This window comes from Arabidopsis thaliana, chromosome 2, assembly GCF_000001735.4.
Source record: "Arabidopsis thaliana chromosome 2, partial sequence".
NCBI lineage: Eukaryota > Viridiplantae > Streptophyta > Magnoliopsida > Brassicales > Brassicaceae > Arabidopsis > Arabidopsis thaliana.
Genome location: NC_003071.7, coordinates 13,907,066 through 13,935,060, shown reverse-complemented (window position 1 = coordinate 13,935,060; position 27,995 = coordinate 13,907,066). Strand labels below are relative to the sequence as shown.

The following is a 27,995-nucleotide window of genomic DNA, read 5'->3' as shown; positions in this document are numbered from 1 at the left end:
GGATTAATTTTCGTTAATGTAAATCTCACATTGAACCGGACCCGAGTAGAAAAAAGTAAAAAACCGAACCAAAACATTAAATACCGAGCCCTAGTTTAGTTAGTTAGAAGGAACTTAAAAAGAGTTCGTGTCCTGAAAATCAAAGAAAAAGCTACCAAATTTTGAATCGTTGTCTTTAACTTGATTTTCCCCAAATTTCTCAGAAATCAAAATCCGCCGGAACAATGTCTACTCCCGATCCCAATCCCAATCCAAATCCAAATCCTTCCGTCTCTGTAGCAGTATCGACTCCAATCGTCACCGCATCTGAATCTCCGGTGACACAACCTAACACAGTCATAACGCCGTCGTCTCAACCTCAACCTCAAACACCAGCTTCGTCGTACAGAGCCATAGCTCCGCTTCATCGTCATCATCCTCATCAAAATATCTACACTAACCCTTTACCGATTAGGCGTTCGAATTCCGTTACTAATTCGCCTCATCAGCCTCCTCACCCAGACCCGTCTAGTCTGATATACCCGTTTGGTTCTTCGGGTCGAGGGTTTCCGACCCGACCCGTTAGACAGAATTCCAATTCCGTCGCTGATCCAGTTGGTAGTCCTAGTCCAGGTGGGTATACTCCTCGAGGGCCAGTTTACGGATACCACCATGGCCAATTCGTGTCGAATTTGGATCCAATGAATCAGTTCATGAGAGCTGCACATCCTCAGAATCAACAATCTCCTCAACTTGGTTCCGGTCATATGAAAGGAGTTCCTCATTTTTTGCAACCTCGGGTTAGTTATCGTTTTCGTTACCAAAACAAGTTTGAATCTTTTTGTTTAATTCCATAGTTTTGTCAAGTGTTTTTTTTGTAGCTTGTGCTAGTTAGTGAAAATGTGTATGTTGAAGTGAAGATTATTTGCTTTGGTGATTGTAGAATTCGAATAGCAATCTCTAATGAATTAGGAAAGGTTGAAACTTCTGTTAGATATTTGTGTGAGGTTACATTTTGTAAATTTTGGATTTTTGATTGTTAGGCTACTCCTTCTCCAACTTCAATTCTAGACAACAGTGGGCATAAGAAGGCCAGGTACTTTATCTTCTTTGCCATTATGCTTTGTTAATTAGAAACTACTCTAGAAACTTAATAATGTCTCTGTTTCGTTTCCATGGTGTTTAGGAGCCGGGATGATGCTCTGGTCCTCGTTAGAAAAAGAAAGGTATAGTTTTATCCTTGTTTTTTGGTTTTGCATTATCGTTCGAAACCGCTTGCTTCGCCATTTGAGGAATTTTAAATACTTTTTATTTGTTCTGCAGGTTAGAATAACCGAGGGAGCTTCTTTATACTCGCTGTGTCGATCTTGGTTGAGAAATGGTGCTCATGAGGGAATTAAGGTTCGTATCCATTTCTTATTTCTGCTTTGTAGTATAATGCAACACTTGGATTTTTGTATATCTATTCTTGATATCTTTGGAAGATTAATGACGTTGTTTACAGCCGCAGCGAATTGATATGATGACATGTTTGCCAAAGCCTTTACCTGTGGACAAGACGGAGACAAGTTTGCCAAAAGATTTAGTTGAAGAAGCAATTTGCGAAGAAGACAAAGAGGTTTCGTGTTTCTCTGATTTCTTTCTAAAATGGTAATTGTGAAGGGTAAAGCTAAGTTTGATTATTTACTTCAACTCTCTTGATGAGCTTCAGGACGAGGAATCTGTGAAACATTTGTCAGAATCTGATCTTTTGAAAAGACATATAGACCGAGCTAAGAAGGTCCGCGCTCGGTGAGTCCCACAACATATCATCAAAGCTAAGTTCGATGGTTGAAGATTGAATATTTTTTGTTTTGAACAAAATTGTGTGGTTTGTTTTGTTTGCAGATTGAGAGAAGAACGGTTAAAGAGAATCGCGAGGTACAAGGCAAGATTGGCTCTTCTTCTGCCACCCTTTGGAGAGCAATGCAGGAACGAGTAATGATTTTAAAGTTAGGGACTTCGGTGTGAATATACTTGCAGTTGATTTAGAAATGACATAAATTATCTTAGAGCCAGAGTTATGTCTTATGTCTGTGTGTAATATAAGAAAGATTTTCTCTGAATTTTCGTCATACACTCGTATTAGATGATTCTAAACTAATCAACAATCTCAAGATTTTCTGAGATGGTTAACTTATATAGCTCTTATCTTTTTTTTTTTTCAAGAACACCTAGTAGTTCTTGGACAAGTAAAATTTTCAATATAGTATTCGGTCATGGTGGGTCGACCATGTTTTGAACGCTGGATCGATCATCATGTGGTCGGACGATCATAATTTCAGAGATTGATCGACCATCCTTGGAAGCACGAACACATTTAGTCATGTGTTTGAATTTTCTTTTATCTTATTTGTTTCCAACTCCCAAATGATACGAAATGTCACAAAAACTCTTAAAATCACTACATAATCTAAGACTTCCTAAGACACAAATACTCCTATGGACATTAAAACAAGATTTTATCAACAGTGAAGCCATATTATCATCACTGTAGTTCTGAAAATGCCATATTGCCCAAAGTCTTTTCTAGCTAGTATGCCATAGTGGCTAACATCTTCTTCTTTCTTTTCATCTCTCTAAATAAGCAAAAAATTGAGAGGCTTTCTCTTCCTCTTCTATTCCTCTCCAACATAGTATTCATTCTCTCCTCATCTCATCTCTTGTTTCTTTTCAGCCGGAGCTTGTGCCGATGGTTCTACGTCGATCTCACTCTCTCAACGACGAAGAAAACATCCCCCAAAGCCTCCTTCTATGTCCAAATGTAAAGCTTCTCCGCAGCACACAACCTTCCACCGCTGTACCACCACCGTTCCTACTTTTCTGACATGGAACTGAAGCTTTATCAAGTTTTATGTTAAGTAATGTTAATCGGAAGTCCTTTAGGCAAGATGTCTAGCTAAATGTTATAGAAATTCTAGGGTGACAATTTTTGTTTTCAGGCAGACAATGGTAACTAGTAACTGGACAAATTAATTTGAAGTATACAAATTATTATGGACAATATTTTTCTAATATTTGTAGACAATTTTTATTACATATAAGATCAATTACTCAAATTTTGTTTTAAAATATATTTTTTCGAACGAAATATGATTTTAGGATGAAACAAGAGGCCATATAGTACGACGAACATGACCCATCCACAAGCTTAATTTGTTCTTGTTTTCCAACTCACTCTTTTCTAATTTGAAGATTAATGCTTACTGACCTTTAAGATTAAGATGTTGTAGTTTTGTTTTTCAAGTTTTCACCGTTTAAAATACACAAATACCAAAAGTCTTTAGTTACACTTTGTTATGTAACAAAAAACATTGCTGGCATAGTGGCATATTGACAAACCTTCCAAAATTTGATTTATCTGTTTGAAATATCACAGTTAAAAAAACAAACCCAAAAAAAAGAGATGTTTATGACAAATGAACTCCATGAATATGTATTATTCCCTGGCATATGTAACAACATAACTTTATTAACCAACTCTTGTCTCATTATAAATTTCTGAAACAATGTATACAATAATTACTCACTAATTCTTGTAGCAAATTAAACCCAAAAATAGTTAAGAAGAAAATTAACAAAAAAAAATATGGTTGCATACGAGAAGAGTCCTATTGTTTTTCTATTTGCTACAATGATGCTTGTAATGTTTTTGTTTTGTGGAAGTGGAGAAGCAAGAACATTAGGGTACGGATCTATTAAAGGAGACCGAATTCCGGCATGTGGCTATAAAAACCCCAATTCATGTGTCAAACAACCAGTTAACCATTACCATAGAGGTTGTGAAAAAATTACCAGGTGTGCTCGTGATGCTGCTCGTTATACTGAATCCTTCAATGTCGATGACGATGAAAGTCCCATTATTAATCTCCATTGAAATTTAATCTTTAATTTACTTTCGTTGATACTACAAAGATTCATGTATTTATACGTCGTGTAGCTTGAATATATTCATATACCTAATTATCAGTCTATTAAAATGTGAAAGATTATATTTTATTAATTTGTGTTTTTATGTAAAGTCACTAATTGTTGTCTTAAATTTTTATGTATTCTATGCTTTTCCTGAGATTATTTATTTATTTGTTTATAATTTTTTTTTAATTAAAAAATAAATTATGTGTGACTACTCTTTCTCTAGATATGCCTTAAGCAATAAAAGGGGGAAAAACATTTTTTGATGACAAATTAGTTTGTCATATGAATGAAATTGTGGTTTAGATGAATTTCATCCAAGAATTCTTAATAGAACCGAAAATCTCTTTAAGTTTTAACATAATCAACAAAGATAAATTCTATGAACATTCCTAATATTTCCTTTAAGATTACTCAATGAATTCTTGTCCGAGCGCTTGCATTTGTCTAATCATCAACATAGACGAATCATACATTTGCTTGCGGCTAACGTCACCTTCCTTTCCTCCTTCCTCTTCGAAGAGCCTACCATCCAATATACTCAGCACATAGACAAAAATCTATATGAGTTACAAAAATTCATCCATTGAGTTGTTACAATTTAATTTGATTGAAAATTGTTCATTAGACATTAGGTGAGGAATGCAATGTTGTGTGAGTTAAATTTAAGTTACTACTGCTACTATTGATTCAAGTCCGTCATACAAAATTCTAGAGAAAATTAATATATATATCCTCTCGTTTTCCCATATCTTAAAATTGTTAAATTGAAATCCAGAGGGTAAGTGAGAGAAGCAATCGACCTCAGCAAGAGGTGTAGTATTCATAAAAGTTTTACGTTGTATATTTAATGACACTACAAAGTCATTGGAAAATATATTTTTGTAAGGTATATTCTTATAGATTCTTTTAAATGTACTTTTCGTTTCTAGAGTTCTCTGAAGACTTTAGTTCCACTTCAGCGTTTCAACAGTTCAAAGTTTCCACCTCATGCATGTGTTATGTGTACATATTTCTTCTATACATCCTTTTTTTTCAGTGAACTATATGTTATAAAACAGTAACTCTATAGTTAAGTGTAAACTGGTTGGTTTAAGAATAAACTAAATATTTTTTATTAAATTGTAGTAAATTGATTAGTTTAAGATAGAAACCAAAACCAAGCTTAATAAAGTTAGATTGATTCCTAACGTTAGAAAAAAAAAGTTAGATTGATTCCTCACGTTTCAAAAGGGGATCGTTGGTTCTTGGCCTCACACATACTTTTCCTTGACTCTTTCAAAAAAGACAACCTTTGACAAATCGCTTATAAACTGCATTTAATTTTACATAGATAACTGCACTCACTGTCACATGCATGTTCACAATATCTTGACTATATAATAATTACATTTATAAAATACTAGCCTATGTGATCAAAAATTGTTGTATCAAGATTTTCTCTCAGGTGACTGAACAACAGAGAAAAACATGGCGAAAAAAGGAAAAGAAGTGTTGAACGCTTTGGACGCAGCCAAAACGCAGATGTACCATTTCACAGCGATTGTAATCGCGGGTATGGGTTTTTTCACTGATGCTTACGATCTATTTAGCATCTCCCTCGTCACGAAGCTCCTAGGCCGCATATACTACCACGTTGATAGCTCCAAGAAGCCTGGAACGCTCCCTCCTAATGTTGCTGCCGCTGTTAATGGTGTGGCCTTCTGCGGTACCTTAGCAGGCCAGCTCTTCTTCGGTTGGCTCGGTGACAAGCTCGGCCGCAAGAAAGTTTACGGTAACCTTTGCTAATTTCTTGGCCTTAACATATGTTTTAGTAGTTTTACGTTTAAAATGATCTATCTAGATTAATTCAAAGTATTTGATCCATTGGTAATACTAGAACTATTAATTATAGTATTTAGTGGCTAAATTAACTAATGGTATATAATGAAAATTATTGGAATACACATAGGTATTACCTTGATGCTCATGGTACTATGTTCTCTCGGGTCTGGTCTATCATTTGGTCACTCAGCTAACGGAGTAATGGCCACACTTTGTTTCTTCCGGTTCTGGCTCGGTTTCGGCATAGGCGGCGACTACCCTCTCTCAGCCACCATCATGTCGGAATACGCCAACAAGAAAACACGTGGCGCCTTCATAGCAGCCGTCTTCGCTATGCAAGGCTTCGGAATCTTAGCCGGAGGAATCGTGTCTCTCATCGTCTCGAGTACATTTGACCATGCCTTCAAAGCGCCCACCTACGAGGTTGATCCTGTTGGCTCCACTGTTCCTCAAGCGGATTACGTGTGGCGGATTGTGCTCATGTTTGGAGCTATCCCAGCTTTACTTACTTATTATTGGCGGATGAAAATGCCGGAAACTGCTCGGTATACCGCTCTTGTAGCTCGGAATACCAAACAAGCCGCCTCCGATATGTCTAAGGTACACGTTCCTTAACTAATACTTAATTTCATCATATACTAAATCATCATACTAAACCATGATGATTAGTGTAAAAGTAATTATTATTTACACAACAGGTGCTTCAAGTGGATCTAATTGCAGAAGAAGAAGCACAATCAAATTCAAATTCATCAAACCCTAATTTCACCTTCGGTTTATTCACCAGAGAATTCGCTCGCCGTCACGGTCTCCACCTTCTCGGCACAACCACCACATGGTTCCTCCTAGACATCGCCTATTACAGCAGCAACCTCTTCCAAAAAGACATCTACACAGCAATCGGATGGATTCCCGCCGCCGAAACAATGAACGCAATCCACGAAGTCTTCACCGTCTCAAAAGCTCAAACCCTAATCGCTCTCTGCGGCACCGTCCCTGGTTACTGGTTCACCGTCGCATTCATCGATATACTCGGTCGATTCTTCATCCAGTTGATGGGATTTATCTTCATGACGATCTTTATGTTCGCTTTAGCGATTCCTTATGATCATTGGAGACATAGAGAGAATCGAATTGGTTTTTTGATTATGTATTCGTTGACTATGTTCTTCGCTAATTTTGGACCTAATGCGACGACGTTTGTTGTTCCTGCTGAGATATTTCCGGCGAGGTTGAGATCGACTTGTCATGGGATATCGGCGGCGAGTGGTAAGGCGGGAGCGATTGTTGGAGCGTTTGGGTTTCTTTACGCGGCGCAGAGTTCGGATTCGGAGAAGACTGATGCTGGTTATCCTCCTGGGATTGGTGTTAGGAATTCGTTGTTGATGCTTGCTTGTGTTAATTTCTTGGGGATTGTTTTTACTCTGTTGGTTCCGGAGTCTAAAGGGAAGTCTTTGGAAGAGATTTCGAGAGAAGATGAGGAACAAAGCGGCGGAGATACGGTGGTGGAGATGACTGTGGCAAATTCCGGTAGAAAAGTCCCGGTTTGATTATTTTGTGTTACTCATTTTGTAAATTTACTCTATATATGAAAGTCCCTTGCATAAAGTTTTTCGATACTCAATATATCAGAATAACAGTTTTGCTGGAACTTTGCAACCAAATTACTCTGTGAATTGGAAAGTATTATCTTACTTCTTCCTATAAAGCACCAGTGATCTTTTTGTAAAGAGATTCATAAGTCTATTGGTTTATGGAACAATGCCTTCACATGCAAGTCATATTATTTGTCCAGACGACGAAGAGGAAGAATTTGTTGAACTAGAAAGCAGTGGCGATAGAATCGTTCATTAAGATAAATGGTTCGTATAAAACCATTAGGATAAATTCTATGTTTTGTGTTTCATCATTGAATATCTACCAGACCAAATGATTTTATTTGGTTTTAGTTTCTTTTGTAAATCCCAAAAAAGGTAAAGTTATATCAAAACCAAACTACAAACCAGATGTTAATCCCTATTGTATTAACCACAAACATGTTACCAGAATATATCAAAAGTGTATCAGTTTCAGTTTGCTACTAAGTAAAGACTTTCATCTTTGTGTTGCTTAGGCTTCAAGTTCGTTTTATCTTGTCTTCTCTGTTTTACTCTGCTTTATGATGATGATAAATAACGATGGAACACAAGAGAGAAGAGCTCCATTATGCACAAGAATTCATTTCCATAATATAGTTGCTTGTCATGTCGTTCAAATCAAACTCCATTTTCATGAATTTGCATAAACAAAAGAAAAACACACATTCCACTTGAAACAACACACCGAGAGATTATGAAAATCCTTATATAATATATTCACAACTCATTAACTCATAACATTGTTTGCTTCTAAGTAATGGAATTTAAGTGGCATGCTACTCTACTCTAGTTTACTAAACGAATAGAAAACCAAAACTTTCAAGTCACGATCCTACTAATTTCCATCCCTTGTCTTCCGCAGATTCTCTGATGACACTACTCATTGTTGTTGATTTCTAATGGTCTGCCTCCAATGGTGGAGAAGTGCTAATGCAGCATTGCATATCTTTCTATCTTTGTGCTTTGTGAGACGCTCAAGCTTTTCCATGATCCGTCTTGTTTCAATAGCCGTTGAGATGATGGAAAATTTCATGAGTAAAGCGAGTATGTCGACGCATATTGATGCCTCTTCTTTAGCTGCGAGAAATCCCTTGGCATTGGCAACATCTGCTGACTTCTTGGCCATCTCGAATAGCTCCAACATCTCCGGTGAGTTCTTCTTCAACACAAGACAAGTTTTAGGGTTTTCAAATGCTTTCACCGGTTGATGCTTCTTCATGTTGAGAGGAGGCCTTGATGGAACAGACTTGCAGCAAAAGTCAGGCTTCCTCAAAATTTTCTTAATCACTCCCGTTTCACCCGCCCCGGATCTAGGGTTTTTAGAACCTTGAATTGGTGAGGCCGATTGCTTCTTCTTCTCGATAGTCCTCATCAATGCAAAAGACTTGGAATCACCAATTTGTTTCATCTCTCTGGTTTCATGAACCCTAGATCTCTCATCTTCGTTCTTCTTCATCCCCAAAAAAACAGTCTCTTTCTTAGCCTTAAGTACCGCAAAACCATGAGATAGTTGCTCTTCGTTCTTCTTCTTCAACTCCGAACACGCTTTAACAACTTTCTTCAGTTTCAGGGGATTAGGTTTGTTGCAAGTAGAAGAAGAGTTTTGTCCGCTGGAGTAAAAAGTCTTCATCCATGAAGTGAACAAGACGTGAGCTTCCGTTCGTATCTTAGGGTTTTCGTGATCTCTCAGACTCTCCAAGGGAAGTATCACTTTGGAATGGGAAAGATTTTTGACAGAGAGATTCAAACCCTTCAAGTATCGAAGAACATCAAAGCAACGTTCAACATCAGAAGCATTCTGCGAATTAGAAGCTCTAATTGCAGTAGATACCAAACGAGGAAGATCTGTTCTCTCTGTTGCTATCGCAATCTTCATCACCATCTTCTTCTTCTTCTTCTTCTTCTTCTTCTTCTTCAAGTGTTGATCGTTAGGGTTAAAAAATCAGAACTTTGGATATCACAAAATAGGAAGTTAGAGAGGTATTGGATATTATATAGAACGTACTAGAAACTTTAGAGAAAAGGAAATAGAAGGAAGTTTACTTTTGAGCCAAGGAAACTTTATCCAAAACAAAATCATAATCTGACCAGGATATTGCAATAAGGATACACACATAGATCTTGTTGTTGCTTCATTAATTGCGTTATTCTCAAGTTACAGCTGTGAAATTAATTTATTATTTGCTGTTGTTAAGTTTAATTTTATTTTTGGGCTATGTTGCACTTTTATAAACGTTTGGGGATATTTTAACATTTAGTAGAAATAGATATGGGTATCGTCTTCGAGTTCGAGATACACGCTAAAAGGAAAATCTGTGGACTTTGATGAGCTTTTACTTCAATGGCAGAGTCAATTCGAACTTTTTCGCTTCAATGGCGGATACTGTCACTGATCATCGCTTTACTTGTGTACTTTCCGATTCTGTCGGGAAGTTACTTTAAACCGTTCAATGTGAGCTACGATCACCGGGCTTTAATCATCGCCGGCAAGAGGCGCATGCTCGTCTCAGCTGGAATTCACTACCCTCGAGCCACTCCTGAGGTAACAATCTCTTTCACCGACCTTAGCTCAACAATTTTTGATTTTTTGATGAAATGCTGATAGAAGAATTGGCATTGTTAATTGGTTATTCAGATGTGGTCTGATCTCATCGCAAAGAGTAAAGAAGGTGGAGCTGATGTGGTTCAAACTTATGTGTTTTGGAATGGGCACGAGCCTGTAAAGGGTCAGGTTAGCCAAATTTCCTCTTTGTCCTGTCTTGATTTAGTTAAAATTGGAAATTTTGATGTTTATCTTCTATGGCTTTGTTCAGTATAACTTTGAAGGAAGATATGACCTTGTCAAATTTGTGAAGCTTATTGGATCAAGTGGTCTTTATCTCCATCTACGGATAGGTCCTTATGTTTGTGCTGAGTGGAACTTTGGGTATTTTCTTTTTTTGCAACCATTGGTGTCTCTTAGTCTTCTTTTTTATTCAGCTTTCTCTTTATTCTTTTTGCTCCAATTCTTTGTTAGGGGGTTCCCAGTGTGGCTGCGGGATATTCCTGGCATTGAGTTTCGAACAGATAATGAACCTTTTAAGGTACTTTTTTTTAATTGAATGCTCATTTCACATTTTCTTTGTTATTGTACTTATTAAATTCTGTTTTAGCGTTGTTATCATCGGACAGACTATCATATCTTTGTGTTTGCTATTTTCCAGAAAGAGATGCAAAAGTTTGTAACAAAGATTGTGGATTTGATGCGAGAAGCAAAGCTCTTCTGTTGGCAAGGAGGTCCCATAATCATGCTGCAGGTCATATGAAAATGTTATATGTTTTGAACTTTATATCCAAATCAGTGAGCTTTCTTTCTTTTATTAGTCTTTCTATAAAGGTGTGATTATACGTATGTGGTGACAGTCTCCGGCATTCTTTGTTCGCTGACAGGACTTGTCATGGGCTGACCAGCCCTCTTAATTGAATGTTGTTAAATTAATGCAGCTTGTTGAATGAGAATGCACCGTCGACTGAAATATTTTCTTACACAGATCGAGAATGAATATGGGGATGTTGAAAAATCTTACGGGCAGAAGGGAAAGGATTACGTCAAATGGGCAGCTAGCATGGCTCTAGGGCTTGGTGCTGGAGTTCCGTGGGTTATGTGCAAACAAACGGACGCTCCAGAGAATATTGTAATGTTGCTAACTTGATTTTTGTGCATTAAGATGTCTCTGTTTTTATTTGTTGCTGATCTTGTTCACCAGGCTGATGATTTTTACAACGATTTTCTTTGGGTGCCTAAAATAAGATTGAGATACTCAGTATTTACCGACCTGCAATCATTGATAATGACTTGTAAACCATTTGTTTCATTGATTTTCTTTGGAATATAAAAGGGGTTTTATCTTTCAATTCATAATGAAAGATTCCTTGTTTTTGAAAACCATCCTTGTGACGCCTATTAATCTCTTTTTATCTCAGATTGATGCATGCAATGGATACTATTGTGATGGTTTTAAACCAAATTCGCGGACGAAGCCAGTACTTTGGACAGAGGATTGGGATGGATGGTATGTTTTTGTCATGCAGTCTTCTGACAAAGCTTTGCTCTTATCAAATAAGTGTTTTGGTGAAGTTTTTATTTCAAGGCCAATGTACCAGTTGGCCTTAACTGTTATGTTAATTGGTATTTGGATTAAATGAGTATGTTAGGCTGACTTTTTGAAGGTACACGAAGTGGGGTGGAAGTTTGCCTCACCGACCTGCTGAAGATCTTGCATTTGCAGTTGCAAGATTTTATCAGCGTGGAGGAAGCTTTCAAAATTATTATATGGTACAATAGTTACAGACTAGATTGTTTTCTATTTTTCTTGTCCACTTTTTCCTGCCGTAGTTCATTTGCATCATCATCTTCCTGTTTCATATTTATTTGCAGCTGATTTCAAATGATATTCAGAAACAACAATGACTAGTTCCATAGGTTTTTTGCTTGAGTTGAGAAACTAGGTTTTACTAAGCCATAGTATTTACTTTACGTCCCTCCCGTAGAACCCTCAAAAGGCAAACGATGTAGGAGATAATCTACACAACTTGCGGGAATTGTTTTTACTCAACTTGATTATTGAATGCCTATGATAACGCTTTCAATCTGTTTGCGTTGCATATATTGATGCGTCTGTTTTATGGTTGCAGTATTTTGGTGGAACAAACTTTGGTCGAACTTCTGGTGGTCCTTTCTACATTACAAGCTATGATTATGATGCTCCTCTTGATGAATATGGTGGGTGCAAGCTAAGGCTAGCAGGAGAGCAGATTGCTAAGAAAAATTTAGTTACTTAGTTTTCTAATGAAATTTTGTTTGTCATATACTAAGGTCTGAGGAGCGAGCCAAAATGGGGGCATCTAAAGGACCTTCATGCTGCCATAAAACTTTGTGAACCTGCTCTTGTCGCGGCGGATGCACCTCAATATAGAAAATTGGGATCAAAGCAGGAGGTGTTATCCTACTCTCAAATGCTAGTTGCATATAGTGACATTAGTAGAACTCACTCTTCTTATCTAGGTATAATAAACTAGTGCTGTTAGATAGATTTCCTGCCGGTTTGATTCTTACTCTGCTTTACCTGTCAAGATTTTCACTTAGTTCTACTATAAGGATAGTCTTCATTGCCATCTATTGGGTGCTTCTTTTAAATGTACGTATAAATGTGATTTATCTACTGAACAAAATACGGGCCTGTTATTTGATTACCTTTCAGAATGAAGATGAGGTTTTATATTATACATGCTTAAGATTCCAGATTCTTATTTGTAAATAACGCAAATTTCAGGCACACATTTATCATGGAGATGGTGAGACTGGAGGAAAGGTGTGCGCTGCATTTCTCGCAAACATTGATGAGCATAAATCTGCACATGTGAAATTTAATGGCCAGTCATATACTTTACCACCTTGGTCAGTGAGTATATTGCCAGACTGTCGACATGTGGCCTTCAACACTGCCAAGGTTTGATTTCCATTTCTACCGGTATTCTAAATTCTTTTGACTGGTAATTGCTTGTGAAATTCTGGAATGGTTTTTGTTGACAGTTTGTCTTTCTTAAATTTAGTCCAGTGGTCTGAAAATTCCTTTAGCACATTACTGATATGGTTCTTTGTGACTGGATTTTTAAAAAAACTGTCACTGTTGGACTAGTTCTGTTTCTATTGTTTCATTTTTGAAACTGCCCCAGCCTCAAATATCGTCCTCTGTGAACTTGACATTTCTCTCTTAATCAGGAAATTGGCTTTTTTAATTGCTTCAGATAGTAGTTCGCCCCCAAGATGATTCCTGACATTATCGTTTTTGTCTGTTCTTGAGCAGGTAGGAGCACAAACTTCTGTTAAAACGGTTGAGTCTGCAAGGCCATCTTTAGGTAGTATGTCTATACTGCAAAAAGTCGTGAGGCAGGATAATGTTTCTTATATCTCAAAATCATGGATGGCTCTGAAAGAACCTATTGGCATATGGGGTGAAAACAATTTCACTTTCCAAGGATTATTGGAGCATTTGAATGTTACAAAAGACCGGTCTGATTACCTGTGGCATAAGACAAGGTAGATGCGGAGTTGTCTATTTCATGATCTAACTAACATCAACCATTGAAGGGAAAGAATTCCTACAAGATAGATATTCAAGATGCTTTTACATCATAATTTGACTGAATTACCGGAAGTTGTTTGTTGTATGTAATGGCTTTTTGCTTCTTTGTCAACCAAATGTAGAATAAGCGTATCTGAAGATGATATCTCGTTCTGGAAGAAAAATGGACCTAACTCAACAGTGTCGATTGATAGCATGAGGGATGTGTTACGTGTGTTTGTTAACAAACAACTCGCAGGTAATTTACAACACTCACTCCTGCTTTTTATGCATGTCTGCAATTGTACAAATGCACTGCTCCTGTATTGTGTCTGTTCGTGGTTGGGTATGCCGTCTCTTGTGATTCGCTGTGTCTAACTATACATGAGGGTTATAGCTTTCATAAAGTGCAACGCTTTATAAATTGTTTTCTCCCATCTTGTGCTAACTTTTTCCTCCTGCTGAATGGAAGTAAAGGCAGTATTGTTGGTCACTGGGTGAAGGCAGTGCAGCCTGTACGATTTATACAGGGAAACAATGATTTACTTCTGTTGACTCAAACAGTTGGTTTACAGGTTAATATCTACTACCTAATTTCTCTTTTTATCTTTTTTCTTACAGCTAATTGTGATCACTTTCGACTTTGTGGCACAGAATTATGGTGCTTTCTTGGAGAAGGATGGAGCCGGTTTTAGAGGCAAAGCTAAGCTTACTGGATTCAAGAATGGAGATTTAGACCTGTCAAAATCGTCATGGACGTATCAGGTGTAGTTAGCGTGCATATGGTTTAAAATTATATGTCTTAAAAAAAGTTGAACGTTGTGGATTCTTTTTTCTTTCTCTCGCTTTATCTGAAATATGAAGATTATTTTGGAAGCATTGAATGTTTGGCGTTTGTTATAGGTGGGATTGAAGGGCGAGGCTGATAAAATATATACTGTTGAACACAATGAAAAAGCTGAGTGGAGTACTTTGGAGACCGATGCTTCACCTTCGATCTTCATGTGGTACAAGGTAAATCTGTGAAACATGTTGGCGTTTTGTTTTCTCGTTTCTCCGAAAACAAAGATGTTTTCGTATTACCGTCCCTCATTAATCTACTGATCATTGTTCATTTTTTTTCCCCTTATTGAATTAGACATACTTTGACCCCCCGGCCGGAACAGATCCTGTTGTTCTTAATCTGGAAAGTATGGGAAGGGGGCAAGCTTGGGTCAATGGACAACATATTGGAAGGTATTGGAATATCATTTCCCAAAAGGATGGATGTGACAGAACCTGTGATTATCGTGGAGCCTACAATTCAGATAAGTGCACAACAAATTGTGGAAAGCCTACACAAACCAGGTAATGTGCATGTAATAACTCCGCAATGACTATTGAATGCCATGGTACTGACATAATATCATTGTACAGGTACCATGTACCGCGTTCGTGGTTAAAGCCGTCAAGTAATCTACTTGTGCTCTTTGAAGAGACTGGGGGAAACCCATTTAAGATATCGGTTAAGACAGTTACTGCTGGGATTCTGTGCGGTCAAGTCTCGGAATCGCATTATCCACCTCTGCGGAAATGGTCCACACCAGATTACATAAACGGAACAATGTCGATAAACAGTGTGGCACCAGAAGTGCATCTGCATTGTGAAGATGGACATGTCATATCCTCCATAGAATTTGCTAGCTATGGGACTCCAAGAGGTAGCTGCGACGGGTTTTCTATCGGGAAATGTCATGCATCCAACTCATTATCAATCGTCTCTGAGGTAAAATTATATTGCCTGCAACACTGGCAACTGATTCAATCATACGAAGGAATCTAAAAACCGGTGCTGGAAACATAACTCCAATTATAATCCAAAGTAGAACTTATGATGATCTTAATTTCCTAAGCAAGCTAGTAGAAATATTTTGGGTGCAAATTGTTGACATATAGCTCTAAAACAGGTTCGTAGCAATTGCGTACTATAAATTTTGTGGACTATCTGAACAGTTCTTTGCTCTCTTCTGCAGGCTTGTAAAGGACGCAACAGCTGCTTCATCGAGGTATCAAATACTGCTTTTATCAGTGACCCATGTAGCGGAACTTTAAAGACTTTAGCGGTTATGTCACGATGTTCCCCGTCTCAAAACATGAGTGACCTCAGTTTTTAGACACCAGGAAGCGGCTCAGAACGATGAACAGCTGTTTCTCTAAGAAACAAGAGACCATTGATATTGATTAAAGAAGTGTATGTCCCATCACAAGCTTTCTTTGACCTTTATATTTCAAAGTCTGAACTCTGAACAATTGTGTTTGCTCTTGTTCATTGGTGTATCCAAACTCTACCTGGAACCAATTAACAGACTCAAAACCATCTCTAAGGTTTCTTACCGTATGTAATGATTTAGATCTCAGTGGTTTTAAATGCAAATAATATTTATGTTTATCCTTGCTTTACCTGGAACCAATTAACAGACCCAAAATCTTTATAACATAATCAACAAAGATAAATTACATGAACATTCCTAATATTTCCTTTATCATTACTCAATGGATCCCAAGCGCTTGCATTTGTCTAATCATCAACATAGACGAATCATACATTTGCTTGCGGCTAACGTCACCTTCCTTTCCTCCTTCCTCTTCGAAGAACCTCTCGCTTCCATCCAATATACTCACCACTTGGCTAATGCTAGGCCTTAACTTCGGATCGGTTCTCGTGCAAACTAACCCTAACCGTAATAGCCTTGCCAATTCTCGATTCTCGTATTCATCATCCAAATGAATATCTGCAATCTCCTCCAAGAGTTTTTTTCGGTTACCAACTACTTCGCGGATTCGCAACACCATAAGAGCATCTTCTTTTTTCCTCTTGTAATCCACTGCTGGCTGCCCCGTAACCATCTCGAGCACTACCACGCCAAAGCTGTATACATCCGCCATGGTTGTAGCCTCGCCGGATTCCATGTATTCTGGTGCCATATAACCAAAAATCCCTTGAGCAGATCCTTTCTTTTTTGCAGCTTGATGAGCCTTGTCGTTTCTAGACAAAAACTCTGCCAATGCGAATCCGCAAAGCCGCGGATTCATATCTCTATCAAGAAATATAGTTGAAGAAGTAATGTTTCGGTGAATGACTTGTTCGTCCCATTCCTCGTGGAGATAACGTACAGCGCAAGCAAGCGATTTGATCACGTTGTACCGACTTTTCCATCGCAAAACAGAGTTTCCAGGTATATGATTATGGAAAAGAAGATGACTTAGCTTACGATTCGCGGAATAATCGTACACTACAAGCATTTCTCCGTGTTCGGTGCACCAACCACGGAGCATTACTAGGTTACGGTGTCGAAGCCGGCCTAGGTTAAGTAGTTCAGTGGAGAACCGGGTAACAAGCGCCGGACATTTAGTCATACCGAGACGTTTCACCACAATATGTTGGTCTCCATTTAGTAAACCATAATAAGCCGTACCAAAATCAACCTCAGCAACGCGACGTGCATCAGAGAAATTATCAGTGGCTAAAACAAGGTCGTTGTATGAAATCTCTCTTGGCGTGTCCAATACGAAAGACTTTGATGACATCACTCTCCGGCTGTTGTAATTAAAGTACGGATTTTCTCCAGTCTCCGCCGTCTGGTAAATAGAATCCTCAAGGGCAGTAACGTAATTTGATGACGGCGTTGACTCCGACGACGCATTGAAGCTAGTTGTGGAGGTGGTGGTGGTCATCGTTGTTCTTGTAGTAGTCGTAGTCGCCGAAGTTGAGGTTGATTTTAAAGAAGATAAAGGAATATAAAGAGGATGGCTCTTAAACGAAGGTAACGCCGGTAAGTTACCGGAAAACTCGCCGGAAAGTGCTCCGATAACCCATTTCATGTTGGGACGATGCGTTGGATTGTTTAAAGAACAGAGCAGAGCAAGATGAATCATTCTCTTCATATCAGAGAGATCATAAGATCCTTTTGCTAACCGAGAATCCCCGGCGTCGAGTAATTTCCGGTTATCGGATAATCTCCGAACCCAATCAAGTAAAATGATTTTATCTTCCGAGAACGAAAGATCAACGGCTCGTCTACCGGAGACAACCTCTAAAACCACAACACCAAAGCTGAAAACATCTGTTTTAGCGGTGGCAACGGTTTTTTTCCGGAAACTCTCCGGTGGTAAGTACCCGATAGTCCCACCGATCCGAGTCGAATCCGCGACTCGGAACTGGTGGTTACGGAAGGAAGAAACAGAGTCGTAACTCGAATCATGCTCTGTTTCATCAATCTTGTGTTCTAACCACCGAGCTAAACCAAAATCTCCGAGTTTAGCGTTAAACTCAGAATCCAACATAACGTTACTCGTCTTCACATCTCTGTGAATGATCTGAGTCTCTAACTGCTCGTGGAGGTAGAACAACGCGGCGGCGAGTCCTTTGACGATTTTACCCCTCCGATCCCAATCCAACGGTTTAAAATCGGAGTTAACTTCCGGTCGTCGGAAAAGCACACGATCTAAGCTCCGGTTAGGCATGTAATCGTAAACAAGAAGCAACTCGTCTTCGTGTAGACACCAACCTCTTAACTTCACAAGATTTCGATGGCGGAGCTGAGCCACCGCAACAAGCTCCGCCGCGAAAGTTTTCTCGAATTGTTCTCCTTTCTTCTCCGCCAAGCATTTAACAGCCACGGTGGTTCCGTCGCTCGGTAACAACGCCTTGTAAACGCGGCCGAAACCGCCGCTTCCGAGGATCAGTTCGTCGCTGAAACCATTAGTTCCGATATAAAGCTCAGAGTATCCAAAGATTCTTGGATTCTCGCAACCGACTTTGCTGGAAAGCTGAACACCTTCCATGTCAGTGAATGATTTATTGATCTCCATTGAAATCGAATCTTTACTCTCGTTGATACTACAGAGATTCAAGCTCTTCACCAACTTAGAGCCGTGTAATCGCCGGAATAAATCTCCGATTAAACTCACAACTTGACGTCCACAATCACGACTCTTCTTCTCCTCTTCTTCTTCTGTGGTCTCCTCGACCATCACCGGTGGCTTTAACTCGCCGGATTCTGTCGGTAGTACGAAACAGAGATGATCCATAGCCATTGGCGCCATGTGAATGTGTAAAGATATCGAAATGTGAATGAATTTAAAGATGTGATAATGCTTTATAACATTTTGTGACGATCTATTTGACCGACCAAAATTGAATGATGGATTTTTGCCAGCAAGGATGTTTTTATTTATAGTGTGTCTTCTTTCTAGAAATATATGTGATTTTATCATCTTTAAAAGTGTTTGTATAATTTGAAGATTGGAGGCATTAATTTCAACAAGATTAGGTTCGCTTTGTTTGAATATAGCAAACCCCTTAATCGGGTTTGGTCATTTATGGTGATGTGTCATGGCCCATGATTCTTCATTTTTTGGTATAAAGTTATTTTCCTTTTGTTTTATTCTTAGTTCTAATTGATTTTTCAACGATAAATTTTTTAAAAAAAAACCATTGATTTCGCGAAAATGATTTTACTTAGAAACTATATATGTAAATTGAAATAAATGTATTTATTTACGTATGGAAAAAATGAGAACGAAGAAGACTTTCGAAGCGTGTCGTCGGGAAGAACATTGACGCGGTCGAAACTTTGTCATCTTCTATTTTTCTTCTTTTTTTTCTTCCTAAATTAAATTCTAAATTTGAATAACTTTTTACTTTTTGATCAAGGACGTGTAATGCATTTGAAAATAATTACGCGCTAGTTTAAATGTTTTATAGGTTGTATTTTTCTTTCATCTTATCGGTTATATTCATAGTTTGAATGTGCTTTATTAACCTATCAGTAAGAAGTAAGGGCAAAAAGTTTTGGTCCATGCCTTTCACGAGAATATAAAATTTGAGCAATTGAGAAACTAATAACATGAATGATCAACCATTTAACCCAAAAAAATGGCAACAAACAATAACGACATGTCGACATTCTTCGTTGCGTTTTTAATTGTATGAATCAAGTAACCAACAAGGCAATGATATCATATTCCTGGAGCTTTTTGTTAGTGGAGTACTAAATTCAGATACTTTTTAGGTCCGAGAACTAAAACATGTCACAACATCATTTAACTAGTATAAATAGGCTTTCTCAAATATAAACTGAATTTAAACTTTGATGATATTTGTCATTTGTGGCGGGTCCAACTGTTATATTCATATAGTGATATAGTTCTTGAGATCGCTTCATTAGTTTTAGTTTTCGGATGTTTTGAAGATTCGCCGGTGCCTTATTTTGCCATTGAGTCTTCAAGACCGATCTTGATTGAGATGACTTTAGATTAGATTATATTTTCACATATATACGCAGAGGAATGTAGACATTAGACTATATACTTTTGTATTTTTCTAGAGACTACTTGTTTTTATTAAAAAAATTTTATTTTTTATAAAAAAGTTCAGACTATTTTGGAGTCTGTTTTATATGCTGGTTTGAATTCGATAATATTAATGATAATAAAATCATCAATTGCGAATAATATTCTAGTAGCGTTTGGAATCCTGACTTCTTTATATTTTTTAACTAATTAGTTAACGAATCTCCATTATAAACACTGGTTTTAAAACTCACTGTGTTGTTTTAAGTTGATTACAAGTATTAGGACCTTGACTAATCTTTTGGTGAACATATCATTCAGCAAATAGATTTCGTAAGTCAAGTAGTTTTCTTCCCAGCAATCAGGTAGTTCAGAAGTATTACTTGATTCTGGTAAGATTTTTAATGAAGAATTAAGACCAAATAACTTTACCCCAACTTTTGCTCAAAAAAATAAAAATAAAAATAAATATTAGATCAATTCAGTTCATGAGTTTAAACGTCTTACTAACTTTACTGTCTAAAAAAGATGGCAATATAAAATAATATGTATATAATTTTAATATTTACCGCAAAGTTTTACTGCTATATGGGTTTGTAACGTTAATTAACCAAAGTAAGAAAAAAAAAAAACAGATGTACGAACGTAACTCAAAGGGAACTTGAGTTGAGTGGAGGAAAGTGGAGGACAAACATGAGTAAGATGTTGATATGAAAATAGAAAATGGTAAGCAAAGTAATTATGATTATACGTTTTGATTATACCCCAATATTATGAGGGATTAATGGATTATCAATCAAATCCGCCCCACCATAAACGTTTCATCTATATATAATCTTGATTTATGACATCAAAACACATGTGATTATACCTCCCAATCACTCATGTCGAGTTCGTGTCTCTTAAATGATCAACACTTTATGAAAATGAAAAGACCCAAAGTCAACAGTTTCTATTTCTTTAGAAGCAGGGACTGCATTAAGATCCAACTTCAATTACTTTTGTCCTAAATTACTCTCCAATGATATATAGTAAGCTTTGCATAGATAATTTAGTGTTTATCCAACATATGTACTATATAACTTACTGTTTACAGTTTCTAGCATTTTGGACATGTAAAACCAGTGGGTAAGCAATTTCTATCTTAATGAAAATATTCAATCATAGAATGGTGTGTGGAATTCTTTGGATATAAATTAAACTATAAATAACAGATTTAGAAGTTAAGAAATTATAAATTGGTAGAGCACACTTTGCTCTTTCTATATTGGACTTGGACGCAATTAATAAACAGCCGCATCAAAAAGTTGATAGTTGCATTCCCATATCCACTGATTTAAAAGTTGATTACTACTGTATCTGAATATAAACAATTTAAAAAAATTTGTACCAATTTATACATAACATATGAGGTTTTTTTTTTCTTTCTAAATACTGCCACCTAGCCTCTAATTAAAAGGAAATGAAAGTTTTGGTGGCCGCAACAAATGGCGTGATCAGTGTCTATTTACAAGAGTTTCAGTGAAAGATTTCTATTTTGTCTCACCCAAAAAAAATGAAGATTTATATTTTACGTATTTAATTTATCTATTTTAGAATTATATTGGTTATTTTCTTCGAATTGTCAATTGTTTTGTATCTGGAGAAGTCAATATTTGAACAGTTGGAAATTGAAAAACTTTAAAGGATTCAACGGACATAATGCCACCATAAATGCAAAAAGATAAGGTGGCAATTCATTAAAGAAAAGAGAGCTTATAAAGATAAGATTGCTACTTCAAAAGATAAGTAATTGATATAGGGAGGAGATTGGTGATTAGAAGATTCAAAATTTCATATTAATTACTTTCAAAATTATATACTTATATATAGTTTTCTTTTGTTAAAGTAGATTATATATATATATATATATAAAGTTGGTTTGTAAACGTTGTATATCTATAGCTTCATTTTATTTATTTATTTTACAATAAATGGACTAGCAGGAGAGGTTGGGTGATGTCGTTGGCCTACCTTATTTTGTTCATCAATTTTTTTTGTTTGCTTTCATTTTCAAAGCCCACGAGAAGATTATGGTTTGGGAATCTCTTAGTGTAATTGTTCCAACTGCTACTCACTCATGCTTTGATCCGAATAAGTATGACCTTTTTGGCCAATTATTTCAACTACATTTTTATAAGCTTCTTTAAATGAATTAATTAAAGATGCTAATTTTTCAATCATTTTGTAGCCACTCATCATATATACTCCTTAGTAACTATTAAGTATAACTCACCCATCAGATTCTTATCTTGACATATGTATCTATTTTTTTCCATCATTTCTTTATAGTATTTTATCAAGATGAGAATATATGTATATCAAGCTTACGAGGTTTATATTGAATCTAGATCAGATCTTGTAAAACAAACGAACAAAATGCTGAACTAATCTATCCAAACCGAGCAAACAAAAATCTATCAGTAAACTAAAATGGGTTGGTAAGCCATTCTGAATTTTTAAAGACATTGTCTAAAGATATTTGATTCAGTTTTACATGTGTAACTAGTTTTCGGGAAAATCAGTCTAGTAAAAATCGAAGCAAATATATTAATTTTATATATTCAGTTTTTTTTAGTTTTAATAATGACATCAAGTGAAAAGACACGATGTGTAGGAAATTTTTAAAAAGGTTAAAGTAGTCGTATACATTATACATATAGTTTCGTGGTTTGGTCATATACTAAAGATCCAAATTTGTAGGAAATTCACTTTATAAAAACATCAGAGAATAATGTATAAATGTGATCAATAATTCTCAAACAAACATACCTGAGAAACTTAATTAGTCTTCCTTCACCAAAAAACCAAGACTTCGTAAGAAAATTAATTAGGTGATGAAACTTAAGAGACAGACAATTCTGATAGTACAAGAAGTTTGAAAATATGGTACATGAAGATGTCTTAGTACTTTATTTAATTATATATTATTCATCAAACGATATGATTTTTGCTTTGCTATAAATTGTTTTTTTTTGGTAAAGTGATTGATTAATTTTTTATAAGTCTTTTTCTTCATAATATATATCAACTACTATCAATTATATGCTTTTGCCAAATATGAGTGTATATTGTTCACATACGTACATAACAATATTACTAATTTGATATATAAAAGATTAAAAGTTAACAACATTTATAATTGTTCCGCAATGATATATTACAAACGATAAAGAAAACTTACACCTACTTGCAACTAAAATTGGCTTTACCGTGACTGAAGCTCACATTTTTCAATATAAAAGAAAAAAACCAATATAAATATTGACTTTAAGAATGCTGTTTTGTATTCAGAAAAATTGTAGCGAAAAAAACATTCAAATAGGCAAATGGTTTATGAATGTGTGTAGTAGGGAAAGTGTCAAAGTGGGGTTATAGACTTTATAGTTTGCTTCGATGAAAGATGATTTCTTTTGACAGTCATATTGGGCTCTGACTGGATTCTATTTATAAACTGCGGCCCACTTTAAACCATAGTGGTCTTCAATTGTCATACAATATCGGATATCCTAATCCCACTAGTGCGTTACCTTAAGGAAAGTAAGAGAAAATGTTTTTGGACAGACCAAATTCCTCATCCTCATTGAAAGAGAGGCCGTTCTCATCACTCTTCTCCTATGTCGAGTGTTTCAAAAATCTCAACCGTAGAGGCATCAAGAGCTACTGTTGTTCGCCCGCCTTCAATGGCAAAAGAACAAGCATCACTCTCGGATCTATTACAAGACCGAGGATTGATCGACTTCAAACTGATCACTTTCGAAGTACTTTTCGAGGAGCTTCTGGTTGTCATCATTGATTTTAAACTTCTATCTTATCGCTTTCAAACATTCTTTTTCAATTGTGTTTCTATTTCAAATATTCGACAAGTAAATTCTTTGGTGAAGAGCTTCCGGATTAGTGTTGTTGTTGTAACCGCAAGTTAATTTTAATATAATATTATATTGGTGTTTCAAAACAAAACAAATTTTGGTAAAATAATTAATAACCATCAACTGGATCACGTCAAAATTGTTTTAAAAGTTAACGCGTCATTGATTCGAGACACGTCTTCGACATTTTTATGTAATGTGAAACGTTAGAGCATCTCCAATGGTAAGAGCCAATGAGTGGCTCTCACCAATTTTTTTCTAATAAATTTTAGATTATCCAATGTTAGAGAGCCCATGATACTGTTTTAAGAAAAACCTTCTCCAATGGTTGAATACATGAGGAGTTCTTAAGAATGTTTCTTTTGAAAATAAAGCTTGGTTTCTTAAACATGAGAAGTTCCATACTCAATTCAAAAATGGCAATACTTCATAACACAGATGATTACAATTACACAAGAAAAAAGAGTTGCTACCTTTTGACCACTTGAAGACAGCTTCTCAAAAGTGTTTGGATCAAAGTAAATTTATGATTATAAGACACAACATATCAGTTGGGCATTGACGATAGGTGTAACACACAAGAGTCCTCATTCCAGTTGGACACGATCCATGTCGTTTATCATACCTTTAAGCTGTGCAATGGAAAAAAAAAAAGAAGAAGTCAAAGATCAAAAATGACAGTCAGGACACCCATATGCAAGAAGAAATCACCATAACGTTTTGAGGGTTTTGATTCCACAACGTAGATCATGATTTAGAATCAAACAAAAACTACCTTTCTATCAAACTTCATCACATGATAGTCATACTCTTATATTTAGGTCATCATCCATTCATCAATGCTAATTATATTGTTATCAACAATGTTTCATAACGTTAAAGTAACATGAATAATCAAATTATGAGTATGATAATAATAGAATCCATGTAGCTAAGTGGATTAATCAAAAGGATTCTTTGTAACAGGGAGGATTCATTTGAAAGAAGCTTACTAAACAAGATCTTCCTGTTATTGGCGAGATTTTCAGGATTCAAAACATATTGGGGCATTACTAAACATGAGCTTAATCATCTTCCTATCTCACAACGCTTTGTTAAAATAGCTTCTCTAGCTATATCTATTCTTCCTCAAGTAGCAAACAAGAAACTTCACACTAGAAGCCCATCACAACTATCAGAAACTAATTGTCTCCGTCAGTCCAAACCATAAAACAATCGGATACAAAACTTAAATTCTTTATACAATCTACAGAGCTTTAGTTGCTTCAATTTCCAGTCAAAAGAAGAAGCAATTACCACTATTCAATAACAGAATAAGATCCCAAAAGTTGATATAAAAAGCTTCAACTTTTAGTAAGAATCGCTTCTAAGAAGAACATATCATCCAAATCTATATATTGATCCAATGATTAGGCTTATTGAATGCAAACAAATACGAAGTTTAAAGGTTGACTAACCTGTTCCATAGCAGCCTGAGCGGCACTCATGAGCTTAGTGACGAGACCTAGCTTGCGATGGGTACGAAGAATGGCGAGAGAAGTGATATGCTCGTGTCACTCGTTGCCTCTCCTCAACGATTACTCTCCAACTGGGAGTCGCAAATCTCCGATTAGGTGAACCTCGCTTCGCCGATGGTGAGAAGCTGACGAATCCAGCGGAACGACTTGTCAGAAACCGAAATTTTGAATTTGCCGTTAATTTCACCCTCAATTGTCGAAGCAAAATTCAATCTTTATCGCCATAGTCTCGCCTAAAGAAAGATACAGAGAGTCGTGGGAATTCCAAAAAGGCAAAATTCACTCTCCATCGCCATAGTCTCGTCTAAAAACGTGATACGTCATCGTCTCTCTTACCTTCCAAAATCTCTGTCAAGAGAGACAGCTCTCTCAAAAATTAATCATTCTGATTTATTTTTTCCAACTTTTAATAAGAGAAACCGTGAAGAAAGCTCCATTTTTACACCGTTGGAGATGCTCTTAGAAGTTACATAATCAAACCAGCTCTCTCGGCTATTAGTGGAATGAAGACTACTTTCTATAATTTCATATTTTGGCCGTAACTCAAAAATGACTACATGATAACAATAATTGGTCTGACAATATTACCAATGACATTTAATTTTTAGACATCCTATAACCAAATTACTTCCAAAGGACCAAAGCTAGGTCATAAATATACATATATACAGCTTTTGTTATACTTCTTTCTCTCTTTTTAAGATCACTATATACGTATATCATAATCACATTGATTAATCAGATTTTAATAGTAAAGTGTCATTTCAAGGTTTCTATTTTGTGTTCACTTATAGATGAAAACGTGTTGATGATTTCACATGCTTTTTTAACTTAATTTCGCAATGCATTGACAAAAGCGTCGCTCAAGTTGTGGCTAACATTAAATTACTTTACCAACCATTCGATTGCCTCTAACTCTCTCTTTTTTCTGCTAATATACTCTAAAACTTTAACACTATATGATTTGAACACATGATTTTTAGTCAATTAGACTTTGGATTTTAGACATGTAAGAATTTTTCTAGGTTAGATTTATTTAGTTCTGATGTAATCTTGGGTAAAAATTGTAGTATGAGGTTAATAATCCTACTATATTATTTGGGAAGTACATTTTAAATGTAACCTTAATTTTTGTAAGTAATTACATAGGTATGCCATTAGAAATAAAATTTTAAAGAGTAAATTAATTTATCTCTTTAAGGATTAAAAAGTCAAATACTCATTTAATTAATTAAATTTAATTAAAAAACGAAATACATTATTAATTTCCAAAAATAATAACCAATCAAAATCAACATATAAGATTTGATATCTAAATTTTAATTAATTTAATTTAATTAGAAAAACGAAATACATTATTAATTTCCAAAAAAGTAACCAATTAAAATCAACAAATTATATTTGATATCTAAATTATCATATTATTTTTTTATTAATTATTATAGTTCACTTCTCATCTTTATATGATTTTATTTTTGCGGAAAAATAATATCATCATTATAAAAGAATAATTAGAGTTTTTTCCCATATGCCATAATTTGAATTTTTAAAAACAAATATAAACTGTTCAATACATAAAAAAATATTATAACGGGTAAAAAATAGATTTAAGAAAACTTTCTACTGAGTAACAGGTCATAATTTGAAATATTTATATTCAATTTCATACATATTATATTGAAAATTTATAATCTTATATATTACAATAATTAATAACATATTAGATGTGATTCAATTTTTAATACAAGTTGGAAATCATAGAATTGCATGTTTAGATCGATATTAATACAAAATGGTATACTACAGGTGAAACTCGTAAATTAACAATCAAACTACAAGTGTATAATCTTAAACACTAAACAATATAGATAATATCAACAAAACATATACAACTCACAGTTTACTATACATTTAAAATCAAATAAAATAATATCAAATATTTTTAAATCATCTTTACAATAAAAAAATTTAGTTTAACTAAAATATATACTGCAGGTTAATATCTAGATTATAGGGCTTATTGGATCTAAAGACGGGTCATCAAAGATTTCTTAAACTGAAGCAAAATATATTGAATATTCAAATATCTATCTGTTACCAAATTATAAACAAATAAGTCAATTTAATATTTTATATACAAAATCAATTAAATCTTAATCACATAAAAATTAGCACAAAAAAAGTATTCATCAATTAAAAAATTATCAAATCTCTGTGTTATATAAGTTTTGATACTATATTCGAATAAAGTGTAATATACCTTTTCAATTTGTATTCTTTAACTAATTTAAGCTAACTAATATATTTGCTAATCTTATACCTATCAAAACCGACTATCGTTTCTTATCTCTATAGTATTTTTGCAAGACTTTTTTGGTGGATTTGGATAAAAGTGCATTCGGGTCATATGGTACATTCTCCTATAAATTAAATATGGTGCACTCCTATGTTATTAGCTAAAATGTTTAGATTCTAATTCAGAGTCATATCATTAATAAAATTAATATTAACAAAATAAATAGCTTTTTGGCAAGACGGATTTGGAGGGACGGGTTTTTGAATCAACATTAATAAAAAAATAAAATATAATTAATCCACCGTTTCAATACGGGTTAAATCTTTAATTTATTATTTTTTAAGACCACTAATATTAAACATATCAAATCATCCTAATTTAGAAAAAATTATATAAAACCAAAAATGTTATGTGGTATGTATAATGTTACTATATATAAAATT

At 35.4% G+C, this 27,995-nt stretch overlaps 6 protein-coding genes, 2 long non-coding RNA genes and 1 other non-coding gene across 11 annotated transcripts; 4 read left to right on the top strand and 5 right to left on the bottom strand.

Moving 5' to 3' along the window:
* The first annotated feature begins 111 nt into the window (after window positions 1-111).
* On the top strand, window positions 112-2,222 carry AT2G32840 (proline-rich family protein). 2 transcript variants are annotated; one of them, NM_128844.3, is made up of 7 exons: window positions 112-779; window positions 1,023-1,075; window positions 1,166-1,205; window positions 1,303-1,380; window positions 1,484-1,597; window positions 1,691-1,770; window positions 1,867-2,222. In NM_128844.3, exons 1-7 carry the CDS (start codon window positions 225-227, stop codon window positions 1,958-1,960), a joined length of 1,014 nt encoding a protein of 337 aa, NP_180843.2. In that variant the 5' UTR covers window positions 112-224; the 3' UTR covers window positions 1,961-2,222. The 2 variants fall into 2 exon arrangements, with proteins under 2 accessions (NP_180843.2, NP_973586.1); NM_201857.1 differs by having other exon boundaries at window positions 1,484-1,770; window positions 1,867-2,126.
* A 511-nt stretch (window positions 2,223-2,733) lies between these two features.
* On the bottom strand, window positions 2,734-2,981 carry AT2G08550. The gene has a single exon (NR_140365.1). It is a non-coding gene; the product is annotated as an other RNA (long non-coding RNA).
* A 626-nt stretch (window positions 2,982-3,607) lies between these two features.
* On the top strand, window positions 3,608-3,895 carry RALFL16 (RALF-like 16; the record flags this gene model as incomplete). Its single annotated transcript, NM_001084528.1, has 1 exon — window positions 3,608-3,895. One exon carries the CDS (start codon window positions 3,608-3,610, stop codon window positions 3,893-3,895), a length of 288 nt encoding a protein of 95 aa, NP_001077997.1.
* Window positions 3,896-5,297: 1,402 nt separating this feature from the next.
* PHT1;5 (phosphate transporter 1;5) lies at window positions 5,298-7,455 on the top strand. The gene is made up of 3 exons (NM_128843.4): window positions 5,298-5,707; window positions 5,885-6,357; window positions 6,456-7,455. The coding sequence occupies exons 1-3, from the start codon at window positions 5,404-5,406 to the stop codon at window positions 7,305-7,307; spliced, it is 1,629 nt and encodes a 542-aa protein (NP_180842.1). The 5' UTR covers window positions 5,298-5,403; the 3' UTR covers window positions 7,308-7,455.
* Window positions 7,456-8,081: 626 nt separating this feature from the next.
* Window positions 8,082-9,244, bottom strand: AT2G32820 (Transcription elongation factor (TFIIS) family protein). The gene has a single exon (NM_128842.2). The coding sequence runs from the start codon at window positions 9,022-9,024 to the stop codon at window positions 8,275-8,277; it is 750 nt and encodes a 249-aa protein (NP_180841.2). The 5' UTR covers window positions 9,025-9,244; the 3' UTR covers window positions 8,082-8,274.
* A 395-nt stretch (window positions 9,245-9,639) lies between these two features.
* On the top strand, window positions 9,640-15,934 carry BGAL9 (beta galactosidase 9). Of its 2 annotated transcripts, NM_128841.5 has the most exons (19): window positions 9,640-9,936; window positions 10,030-10,125; window positions 10,208-10,320; window positions 10,411-10,477; window positions 10,598-10,690; window positions 10,925-11,068; window positions 11,358-11,446; window positions 11,604-11,709; window positions 12,069-12,156; window positions 12,250-12,371; window positions 12,707-12,883; window positions 13,241-13,473; window positions 13,642-13,757; window positions 13,976-14,073; window positions 14,153-14,263; window positions 14,402-14,512; window positions 14,637-14,845; window positions 14,915-15,263; window positions 15,511-15,934. In NM_128841.5, exons 1-19 carry the CDS (start codon window positions 9,736-9,738, stop codon window positions 15,649-15,651), a joined length of 2,664 nt encoding a protein of 887 aa, NP_565755.1. In that variant the 5' UTR covers window positions 9,640-9,735; the 3' UTR covers window positions 15,652-15,934. The 2 variants fall into 2 exon arrangements, with proteins under 2 accessions (NP_565755.1, NP_001189660.1); NM_001202731.1 differs by having other exon boundaries at window positions 9,710-9,936; window positions 14,915-15,929.
* On the bottom strand, window positions 15,882-18,621 carry AP4.3A (protein kinase family protein). The gene has a single exon (NM_128840.3): window positions 15,882-18,609. The coding sequence runs from the start codon at window positions 18,581-18,583 to the stop codon at window positions 16,028-16,030; it is 2,556 nt and encodes an 851-aa protein (NP_180839.2). The 5' UTR covers window positions 18,584-18,609; the 3' UTR covers window positions 15,882-16,027.
* Window positions 18,622-23,210: 4,589 nt separating this feature from the next.
* On the bottom strand, window positions 23,211-23,530 carry AT2G08545. Its single transcript, NR_140364.1, has one exon. It is a non-coding gene; the product is annotated as an other RNA (long non-coding RNA).
* A 620-nt stretch (window positions 23,531-24,150) lies between these two features.
* AT2G32795 lies at window positions 24,151-25,638 on the bottom strand. Its single transcript, NR_143763.1, has 2 exons — window positions 25,197-25,638; window positions 24,151-24,371 (listed from the first exon to the last, which is right to left on the bottom strand). It is a non-coding gene; the product is annotated as an other RNA (non-coding RNA).
* Window positions 25,639-27,995: the final 2,357 nt, after the last annotated feature.

Bases quoted from the DNA above. Each gene is read 5' to 3' on its own strand.
- AT2G32820 (NM_128842.2), bottom strand. From the start codon at position 9,024: ATGAAGACTTTTTACTCCAGCGGACAAAACTCTTCTTCTACTTGCAAC.
- AP4.3A (NM_128840.3), bottom strand. From the start codon at position 18,583: ATGGCGCCAATGGCTATGGATCATCTCTGTTTCGTACTACCGACAGAA.
- AT2G32840 (NM_128844.3), top strand. From the start codon at position 225: ATGTCTACTCCCGATCCCAATCCCAATCCAAATCCAAATCCTTCCGTC. The intron at 1,381-1,483 runs GTTCGTATCCAT...CGTTGTTTACAG, and splicing joins GTGCTCATGAGGGAATTAAG to CCGCAGCGAATTGATATGAT. The intron at 1,771-1,866 runs GTGAGTCCCACA...TTTTGTTTGCAG, and splicing joins GCTAAGAAGGTCCGCGCTCG to ATTGAGAGAAGAACGGTTAA.
- BGAL9 (NM_128841.5), top strand. From the start codon at position 9,736: ATGGCAGAGTCAATTCGAACTTTTTCGCTTCAATGGCGGATACTGTCA. The intron at 12,157-12,249 runs GTGGGTGCAAGC...TCATATACTAAG, and splicing joins TGCTCCTCTTGATGAATATG to GTCTGAGGAGCGAGCCAAAA. The intron at 14,846-14,914 runs GTAATGTGCATG...ATCATTGTACAG, and splicing joins GGAAAGCCTACACAAACCAG to GTACCATGTACCGCGTTCGT.